The 10,703-nt window shown below is 35.5% G+C and overlaps 2 protein-coding genes across 9 annotated transcripts in view; both read right to left on the bottom strand.

Annotated features, from left to right (window-relative positions):
• Window positions 1-109: 109 nt before the first annotated feature.
• On the bottom strand, window positions 110-2,140 carry LOC119076647. Its single transcript, XM_037183521.1, has 4 exons — window positions 1,979-2,140; window positions 1,506-1,771; window positions 716-970; window positions 110-427 (listed from the first exon to the last, which is right to left on the bottom strand). Exons 1-4 carry the CDS (start codon window positions 2,110-2,112, stop codon window positions 249-251), a joined length of 834 nt encoding a protein of 277 aa, XP_037039416.1. The 5' UTR covers window positions 2,113-2,140; the 3' UTR covers window positions 110-248.
• A 6,388-nt stretch (window positions 2,141-8,528) lies between these two features.
• LOC119076646 (protein retinal degeneration B) overlaps window positions 8,529-10,703 on the bottom strand; it is a 30,764-nt gene continuing 28,589 nt past the window's right edge. For 7 of the 8 annotated variants that reach the window (XM_037183517.1, XM_037183518.1, XM_037183520.1 and 4 more), the window contains 2 exons: window positions 10,035-10,190; window positions 8,529-8,631 (listed from right to left, as the gene is read on the bottom strand). In XM_037183517.1, the coding sequence (XP_037039412.1) occupies window positions 10,118-10,190 (73 nt within the window). In that variant the 3' untranslated portion in view covers window positions 8,529-8,631; window positions 10,035-10,117. Of the gene's footprint in view, window positions 8,632-10,034; window positions 10,350-10,703 lie in introns of all 8 variants that reach the window. The other variant, XM_037183519.1, reaches the window with a different exon arrangement.

The following is a 10,703-nucleotide window of genomic DNA, read 5'->3' as shown; positions in this document are numbered from 1 at the left end:
TTATATGGACTCTCAGTGCATCGTCCTGTATATCCTCTTCGCAGGATCTCCAAATAAATAACAAAACGAAAGTAGAAATAGCACTAAAATAAACCATTCAAATTTCGTTGCAACAATTTTTTTTTTTTTTTTCAAAGATTGTTTCAATTTATTGTATAATCAGTAATGGCGATTTCATGTTTCGAAAGCAGAAGCCGAAAATGTGCACACTTTTTGCTTTGCTACTTTTGACTTATCCGACCAAAGATTTAGCATTCTCCCCATCGAATGCACGTTAAGAATGGTGGTGTGGAGCAACGGCATATTAAGCAACTTTCTTCAGTTTTGAGTGTGTCGCCAATTTTCAATGAAAGTGCTCCAAATGAACATGTGTGGTTTTCGTTTGTAGCAAATGCGGAACGTATGCCAATAGAGTCGGTTTTCGCAGCTGAAATGCAAATATGAAGCAGTGTGTGGCGGAATATTTCTACGCCATCATTATCGGCACGGATGATAGTATCGTCCGAAAAACGATAATCCGAAAAACGATAATGTTCGGTTTCTGAGCGTACAAAATGACAAATTTTAAAATATTGTGTGGGCGATATTATCGTTTTCTGAACGATGTCCGGAATTATCGTCTACAGGACGATTATATCGTTTTTTGGTCGATAATATAATCCTACACAATTTTACTTGCTGCATAAATTACTGTTATTACTCTAACGGCACTTACGGCACTTGTAGTTATATATTGTGCAACAACGATCTGGATAAAAAATGGGAACACATTCGTCCCGAAGCATTTGCAAATTTACTCCGAAGCCGCATTTGGTTGCGACACAATGTTCATTTTCAGCCAATGATGTTTCGTTATTATAGCCATCACCGCAAATACATTCGTAGCAGTCATCTTTCGGTTTTATACGTTCACCGCTGTGATACAACTTGCCATCGACCACGCAAGTGCTTAGTTCTTGGATCGCTCTGCCTAAGACAACGTTTAATATGAGAGCAAAAGTTAAGAGGGATCACCACTTTAGTTTGTTCAACAACCAAAACTATGAAATTCATAGTGTCATCTAGCTTTGAATAGGAGAATCTGTGATCGATTCCATAGAAATCTGAAAATCTGCCGCCGTTGTTCTTATCAGTTGAAAGTTTGTTTTCGTGAAAAGTAAATAGGAGACCGACATATCAACAAAAAATAAACTCTTAGCAAATGTGGCAAGATTTTACGGTTATCGTTTGTATCAGAGTTCTAGAAAAACGAGCAGTTCGGTGAAAGAATGTCACTTTCCAAATGTTGTTTTACATTGCATTGTTTGTGTCCAATTGATAGTCAAATAAAGTCAAAATTCAATGTTGAAATTGGTCAAAAGCTCGCACATGCTAGAGATCTAGAGAAAATCGAGAGTTTTAGGTGCTTGTTTGAGCTAAAGTGGTGATTCCTCAACAATTATTCAAATTTCTATGGACAAAATGGCAAAAAATTTTCTTTTGGATTAGTTCATTTTCGTACGTACCGCAAATTTCATCACTACGACAGCATTGATTCAGTTTATACGCTTGCACACAAGACCAGTCCCTTTCAATAGCCCACTCTTCAGCGCATCCATCTTGAAGGAATGCACAATCAATGTATGCCGCTGTTTCGTTCCGTTGACGGCATGCACAGCTTTTTCCCCAACAACGCGGAAAATCGCCTTCAATCGAATGATTCACATCAAATTCTCTTCCTTGGAAATAACACTTGTTGCTCGGTAAATTTGCGAAATCTGGACAGTCAAATCTGTGATCATAAAAAGATGATTCATTTCTATTTTTGGTTGTTAGGGGCCGTTCAAAAAATACGTGATACATGAAAGCTGGCGTGACAATCCATACTTTTTTTTTATTGAAAAGTGTCAGACATTTTGCGTGACAGGCGTCTAGAAAATGGATATTTTAGCGTTACGAAATTTATGAACGGCCCCTTAGATGAAAATGAAAAGAAAACCTCTCTGAACCACCGATGTTGACTTTCTTACAGTTGATTTCTTCATAGAAGGCTATCATTTTATCAGCAGCGATATCACTAACAATTGTGAATGGGATAATAAAACTTAAAAGCAATACCGTCTTTGAAGGCATTTTCGATTTTGTCTGATGTGTTTCTAGTTCGACGACACGTTTATAACTAGTCATTCCATTTAGGATGTTTATAGGTGAGATGTCATGATCATCATCATCATCCTCGTTTTATTATTCACAATACGCTATTTCAATACAATATTTGCATATATATATATATATCTCATGTATCGGTTGGTGCTGTGTGTGATGTCGAGATGCTTTTACCTGTTTTACTTGCTCGGTAACATTTAACTCTTATATCTAAATCGCCCAAAACCACTTACAGTAAAGGTGTGACGCAAGTCCTTTTATCCACTTACAAAAGAACTGATATCGGTGGGGGTGACGCTTACAGCTTCGACTCGCAAAAAGAAAAGTAAAAAATTTACCGAAAAAATTCTTGAAAAATAAATCACAAAAAAAAAATTCGTCACAAATTGTAATCGACCAATAGTACAAAACTTTATTTTACCTGGAAGCCAGACTAACTCCAGGGGTGGCGTTATCTAATATGCAGAACAATCACCAAAACAAACAAACAAACAGAGCAAAATTACTCTTCCCTTTCCCATGGATCGCGTGAAACGAAAGTGGAGATAAAATGCTGTTTCGACCTCCGGAACCAGTGGCGGTCAGAGGTTAGCGTGGTTTAACCATCTTCAGTCGTTTCCACTGGTCCGTTACACGAGACAGCAGTAAATTTTCTGATTGAACTAATAATTTGAAAATTTACAATAAAAGTTCTGCTACCTTTCGATGGAAATTTCGAAACTTAGTGAGAAGCTACTACGAAAACGTACCCACAAAACGTAGCTCAACAAAGAGAAACACTGAAAATTTCAGCCAAATCCACCGAGTAATTCAAAAGTTTCGCCAGTAACAAAGTAACAGACAAAGGTTGGTAAAATTCATGAAATTCAATACGTATGAAAATCAATACTCTCTCTTGCAAACAAACTCTCAGCTCTGTGTCAAATTTACACCTTATTTCTTTGTATTCTACAAACATTATTCTACATTTTGACTGACTACATGTCATGTAAATTCCAAAGGCTACTTGATTCTTTCACCACCTTAATAAAAGTAGTTTGGTTGCTAGAGAGAGTATTAATGAAAATCCATTTTTGAAATGTAATATCTCGGCCAAATCTTAACCTTATGTGGTGTGTGAGAGCTCGTTGAACTCGTAGTAGGAGCGGAGGGGGAAAAGTCAAAGAAGTGTTGTATATATATGTTCCTCAGTCCTGCGGAAAAATTTTGTTTAAAATTTTTCAGTGTGAACGGACTTGCGTCACGGCCCTTCACTAACGCATGACCATGATTTTGCATCGAATGTTGTAAAAGAATAGGTAGATGTTAATCATTCGTTCCAAAAAGTTGCAACTGTCATTTTGGAAACGATCGAATTTGAATGACTACGAGTTGTTTAACACAATTATTGAATTTTTCAAAATAGAAAAATTGACAACCTTGAGACTCTCAAGTTGAGAGGAAAAAAATTGAAGAGTTTTATGGTTATTTATTAGTAAAAGCACATAACGCATGTCCGACGAACGCCGGCAATAAACGGGTCCGCAAATACAAATTCCGCTGGTGGGAAACTGAACTAGAAATACCCCTCCGCAGTAAATGATTCTACTGTTAAAGCAATATTCAAATTTGAAACAATCTACGTTTTACATTTGACATTGCTCTTAAATATCAGTTGCTATCAGTTGATAACTTCAAGTCTCGTTGGAAAATGATGCGCTTTTTATTCTTTGATATTTCCTGTTTCCTATGCTACGCATCTCTCTTGATGGCAGATGAATGATGGCAGCGATAATCGGGATGCATACGACTGTTTCGCTGAGGGAAAATATACTTGCAATCCAGAATGCAACTATAAAGAATGCCAGATTCTTTGCTTGAATTAAAAAAAGACAAACTGTTTAATGTATCAGCGTTGAAGCGCCTTTCTTCATTTAAAATTTTGTCTTTTTTGAAATTTGTTTTGCTATAATCGTTTGATCGAACTTTATCCTGACTTTTTCGAAGAACTTCGAAATCTTGATGAACTTTGCTTAAATAACAATGAACTGGAGACTCTCCCAGTGGACATCTTTCGTAACAACGAAGAAATGCGCCAACTGCATCTTCAAAATAATCATTTGAAAGAGGTGTATGAAGATCTTTTTACCGGACTTACAAATCTCGAAGAGCTCAATCTGGGTGCAAACGGAATTGTGAATGTACCGCCAGGTCTGTTCCGTAGCAATGCAAAATTGAAGAAGATTAATCTTGAGTACAATAAAATCGAAACAATTGGAATGTAGGAGCTGAAGCAACCAACCAACGAAATCGAAATAAATTGTGTTTCAAAGGACGAGATTTGCTGTTTTTTATGTCTTAAAACTCCACCTTCTAATCGCCATTGTTTCTAGAATTCCTCTCCCAAGTAGCATCTAGGAGCATCAAAAACAACGATAAGACATCCGGCACCGAAAAGTCGTTTTTAATGCGAGCGCACGGGAGTGCTACTCTGGATCGTTTACATCCCCAGAGCACAGGCAATAAACCATTATATCAACGCACTTCAAGCAAAAGTCATCATAGTAGACAGCTGTCAAATAAAGTACTATTTTTTATGAAATGGTTTTTTACAGTGTTGTACAGTTGTATGACACACTGTCAAGTTTCAGTACCTTATTTAGAGTACCACTCATGCTTGAAGTGCGTTGATTATATACATTGGATGCTGCGAAAGTAATTCATATTTGTGTGTGCTTTTGAGCAACTTCGGTAACACTGTTTTTAGACAAGTGTTGAGTTTGTACAGCAACTAGACTTACCCGTCTTCTCGGTAAGTGTATACATACTCTACCAAAGCTTGTTGCTCAAGGAACACACCCGTAAGTTTGCTTTAATCACAAAATTGTTATTTCATGTAATGACGTAATTTCGCAGTATCGAACGTAATCTTATATTACATTCCACTTCCAGTCAAAAACTCCACTTCTGTATTCCACCCTAAGAACTGTGGTAAGCTTAACGTAATTTCTTGGAATTAAGCATCTCTCTTACTTTCGGTGGACTGGGTATTAGAAAAGCTTCAGATATAGCTCGTCCAGCTTATTTTTCGTATGTTTCGTCAATTTTATCAAACGCAATTTTAGGAACATTTGGTTTAAACATATTGAATAATGAAAAATCTTCTATAGTAGATCGGTGTTCAAAAACGTTTTGACAATCTGTTGGCTTCGAGCGAACCAGTGGACCGTGCAAGATTACTTGAGTCATCAACAAAATAATCCTCAAAGTGGCTGCAAGTTATCCCATCCAGTAACCTTGGTGTTCTCTTAGACAATAATGCTGCAAGAATAGCCGTTGCTCTGCGTCTGGGTTGCAACATTTGCGTGGTAAGATTCATATAAGAGTCACTTCGTCAGACAATTTTTTTTGCTTCGGATAACTAAAATACGATATATTTTTGCCATGATTTTTCGTTGAGAAATTTTAGTGTTTTCTGAATACAGTATATTTTGTACCCAGGACTAAAAGTCTTTTTTTGAGAGAATCATTTTCGACTGCTAAGAGTGATATCGCCAAATCTTCAGGTGATTTTTTTTATCTTTGGGAACAAGCGGTCTCCGATTTTAATGAGTGATAGCTCGTTGGATTCGTCTTTCAATTCAAGGAAACACGTATATTTCACTTTTTCTAAAAAAAATTGTTTTCTGTGAAAAGCGTTCAAAAGTGAAGACATGTCAGAGGTTACCGAAAACAGTTTTTTCGACAATAATTCAAGAAAAAATATTTTAAATTGTTGTAATATTGTACGAATGTCGGCCTTGGAAAGACCTACAGGTAGAGTATACGCACTGGCAGGTGCTAGCAGATCCACGAGAGTTACGACTAAAAATATAGTGAATGTTCGGAGAGTCCGCCTTCCCTGCAGCTTCGATGTTCCGCGGAACTGAGTATGGGGTGTTGTAGCTGGCCTCACCTACTATCGTCCCACATATAAATGAACCCAGTACTTTTGTGCTGCAAACTTACAGAAGTCTTAGAAAAAAAGTTAGTGCCAAAATGTAAATTTTTTCCTTCAGATTAAAACAACCCCATTTACTAACGTGTTGGTAACAATTTTTAGGAACGATTTTATGTACAGTAGTGAGATCCCCATTTTTTACAAACGTCAATTTACGCACTAGTGGATAAAGGAAATATTTTGGGGCCGGTAAAATGAAAAATGCGCTAACCTTTACATGTATCTCAATTTGTTTTAAATTTATTGTTTTCTTCCTTTTTGTTTTTTGTTTGTGAGGTTCACTTTTTGTTCACATAATAATTTCACCTTAGTTATTAGAAGTTAATAGTAAGAGCTAAGAGCTATAATAGTCAAAGTATATAACACGATTCTCTATGAAAAAGAAAACAAAAATCAGATTCCGAAACAGCGCAAAAATGTAGAAATTTACAGTGTTTTCATCTAACGTACAACAACATTTGGTTTTTCTTCTTTTGTCTATAATTCATTCGATTTCCAATTTTGAACATCAATTTTCTTTTTTAATAATATTAATATTTCCTTACGTTCTAAACACCAATCACGAGTTGAGCCGTAAAGCACGACAATCAAAGCGTTTTCAATTTTTGTTTTTTTTTTGTTTGTTTTTCTCTCTTTTTTTCGAAATATATTTAAGTTAAAATAACGACAACGGTAGATAATTAATTAATTCGTTTTTTTTTTATAAATTTTACTTAAATTGTTTAGTGAGTGAAATATATTTCAATTAGAGTTTCCAATTGTTCTAACCCACCCAGCCAATAACCCCATTTTCGAACACATTAACCTAAACGTTACGATCGTAAATTTGTATTTTATGGAACTCTTTTGCCCATTTTTTTTTGTTAGTTTGGTCGGGAAATTAAATATAGGAAAAGAGTTGGAGATTTTTCATTTTCAGTATAGTTTACAGTATTTGGCAGGTGTACGAAATTAAAAATTAATTTAAAAAAAATGATTTGATTCAGAGTCTCATTTCTTTGTTTTCGATTTTTTTAGTAAAATATTTTGTCAATTTTTCTTTATAAGATCATCAGCATCGATCAGTCCACCAATAAACACACAAAAAAATTATTTTCACATGGCCGCGTTCATTCACATTTTGCTTTATAGACCAAGCATAAAATTGCAAATGAGCAGTCATCATGCGCATTTATTTTGCAAATATCCAGTGAAGGACTTTAGTGCACCACTTTGAGTCCCTCATGTAATATGTCATATAGTTTACCCGGTACGAAAACTATCTGTTCTACCACGATTTTTAAAAGGGCCCTGGCGAAGGTGGGCGGAGAGTTTATCTCGGTCGTTAGACTTCATGGAAAATCGAAGTAACAAAATGATGGTGGATACAAAAGTCAAATGAAAAATAAATTTCGAATTTGCAACTCGTCTGACCAGACAGGCAATTCTTCTAATTTTATTCAATTTCTGCCACCAATATCTTCATTTTGACACAAATTTAGACTTTCTACGAAGTTATCTCGGCTCGGCCTACGCTCATTAGGGCTTAACATTATGGAACAAATATTTATCGTATCGGTTAGTGCAATACTATTGCAAACCGTGACTTTATATGTGATTTTCGAGATCAATCAATTTGAAAAATAACCTTCACTTAAAGAGGATCTAAAGCGTTGACAGTCTTTTTCACCGATTATGCGGAACGTATTTCTCGGCAAATTGGTTGGATTGATATTTGACCAATTGGTAAATCCATTTCCTGTCTGAATAGTAGGGCTCTTGGTCTATATTAGGCAATCACTTCCTATTTAATACGAAAATAATTTCAAATCTCACCGCTCGAAGTAGTTCAATACAAATTCATTAAAACGTCACTATCCTGGAGTAGAAATTGGTTCTGTTGAATAGAATTTCGAATCAGATAATAAAATTCACGCTGCTCCTGTTGTTAAGAAACCTCAGACGATTGGTCGGATCTTTCAAGTGTTCTGTTGGTCTAGGGACTTTTTTTCATTGTCCTGAATATTCGATGACATGATTATCGACAACTTTCTGAAGAAGTGGCGAGTTCCTCAACAAATTACGAGTCTTTGACGTTTCTTTAGGAACTCGCTGTCTTTCATTTCTTCAGAAAATCGTCGATAGTCGTGTCGTCGATTGTTCAGCGTAATCTCTTTTTCTACAATTATTGTTTTTCTTTTGCGTGGTTTATTGCTGGACATCTGATACCTCTGTATCAATTAATATTTTAACATTTAAATTACTAATAACATTTGTGTACATTTCACATAAATATTTGTTCACAATTTTGTTTTCTCTCTATTACAACAATAAATTTAGTTATTCATCTTTAACGACAATAAATATTTTCAATTTTTTTGTTTTGTTTTGGTTTTCTGTTTAAATTATTTGTTTTTGTTTTTTCTTCACATTTTTCTTTTGCACTAACTTCTAAACATTTTTGTTTTTTGTTAATAAGTTCTCTGTAGTATATAACAGGAAAGAAAACAGTCTTCTTAGCCAGGTACCTGTATATCAAAAAAGAAGAGTTCATCACTCAATGTTCATCACTGAACGTTTTGCTTACTTCAGATTAACCTTTTTAAAAACGACAATCATATCACCACTTAACGACTCAATCTGTTACTTCTTCTGTTTTAGGTATAGCGGAACGATCATACGCTCAAATCTTGTACTTCATTCGTATTACTATGCGTGAACTTTGTTGAAATGAATTCAAATGAACACAATGATTCAGCTAGGCTCAATGTCGCGGATTTGATAGACAGTTTGGAGTTGCTGCAATTACTTCAATTTCTTCAAACGATTAGTTTTTGTAATTCTTATTAATTTTCGGTCAGTGCTGGAATTTCGGACGAAAGTTCGAATCCGTACAACGCATATGATCACAAAACTCTCACCTCACAAAAAATTCACTGGAATTTATGGCAATTAATTAGTGAGTTTTGAGGTCAGCTGGATAAGACGGTGTCTTTAAGTACTCAAAGAATTGACTCGACAATTTTTCTTTTCCTTTTTCATCCAAAATACATTAATCTTTTGCTGAAAAATGTGCAACTATTACGGTTGATGGAAAAAATGATTTCTTAGCAGGAACCGGACAAACAATTTCCGGTTCGTATGGAAATATTTCCCGTATGAAATGAGTTCCTATTTAGAAACACAACATGGTTTTTCAGAGTAGTTTCACGGGTATCGATGCATCTAGTACTTCAAAAATTATTTCTAGCGGTGACTGGAAGATGTTCGACTTTAATTGAATGTAGGTGGCAATGGCGAGCGAAGCGAGTTTCTTGTTTCGAGATTGAAACGTTGCTTTTTTCGACATAGGGAAATCTACAGAAAATTACCATCTTTTGCTTTTAGTCCATTAGATTTCACTTTCTGTTTCATCAAAAAAAAAAAAAATCGGCGATAAATTCACCGGTAAGGAGGTTCCTGAACTTTTTCCACGAGCGAGTCTTGTCTACAAATAAGTTGATGCTTGCCGATCTTACTACTGAAATATTGCTGACATTTTCAAGCATGTACTCTCACTTCGCAAAATCAAAGCCCTCAAGTTTTTTTGAGCTTCGGGCTTCTTTTGAATTCCAATGGATTGTGCCACTTTTTGAATGGAATCTAAAAGAAGCTCAAAGCTCACAGAAGTTTCGAAAGCTCTTAAAAGCTGATGCGAAAAGACAGTTGTGATTTTTTCTAAATAAAACAGCCTATGACATCACTCATAAAGAATCCCACGCGCGACGACTATTTGCATCTCTTTCTATCACATTTTCAACTATATCCTGCATGTCTTTCGCACGCCTGACATACTTTATGAACGATACCTAGCTACAGATATGTTGTCGTCAATTTGATGATTGGCCGTTTTATAAAAGGTTACAAATCAACGAAATCGGTTAACACTTACCATGTGACAATGCGTCAAATAAGAGAGTAAAAAATATTCATTTTCCATTTTCAGTTTTGTTTTTCGTTCCACTTTGTCTTTCTTCATTTAATGTGACTCAGAAATGATTTTCGCTTCATAATTCCACTGTGAATCGGTGACGATACCGTTTCATTGCTACAAGAAATTTCAATTTGTCGGATTTTGGTTTTTTTTTTCGGTTGTTTGTTCAATTTTTCTTTTCAGTTTTGTTAAACAAAAACTAGTCGAGCACTATAGTTTCTGGTGGTTAACATGGATCTATTCGGTTTTTAGTTCACATCCGGATCATGCATTCTGAGTGTGTGTGTGCGGGCCGAACCAGGAAGGATAAAAAAACGAAAGGAAAGAGAAAGAAACATTAATTTAAGGGTGAACGATTAATAAGACTTTAAGGGAAAAAAGGTATTATCTAGGTGGTGGAGGAAGTGATTCGATGAATTAGAGACTCTAAGAAGAGCCGAGAGAATTGTTTTTGTTAGTTTAGTCAGTTAGTCATTTTCTAAGCCACCTCAATCACTCCTCCACATTGATATAGAGTAGCCGGTTAAATACGCATCTAAACGAATGAACAATTAAATATTTAACCGACTGCTGCTATTAGTGCATTACCATACACGTTACATGTTAGTTGTTCTACAGTTCATTTGG

This window comes from Bradysia coprophila, unplaced genomic scaffold (genome assembly GCF_014529535.1).
Source record: "Bradysia coprophila strain Holo2 unplaced genomic scaffold, BU_Bcop_v1 contig_232, whole genome shotgun sequence".
Lineage (NCBI taxonomy): Eukaryota > Metazoa > Arthropoda > Insecta > Diptera > Sciaridae > Bradysia > Bradysia coprophila.
This window is presented reverse-complemented; position numbering and strand designations above follow the sequence as displayed.

Coding starts and splice junctions, on each gene's coding strand:
- LOC119076647 (XM_037183521.1), bottom strand. CDS start 2,112: ATGCCTTCAAAGACGGTATTGCTTTTAAGTTTTATTATCCCATTCACA. Junction 1,772..1,978: donor AACATCGGTGGTTCAGAGAG/GTTTTCTTTTCA, acceptor TTATGATCACAG/ATTTGACTGTCCAGATTTCG. Junction 971..1,505: donor TCGTAGTGATGAAATTTGCG/GTACGTACGAAA, acceptor ACGTTGTCTTAG/GCAGAGCGATCCAAGAACTA.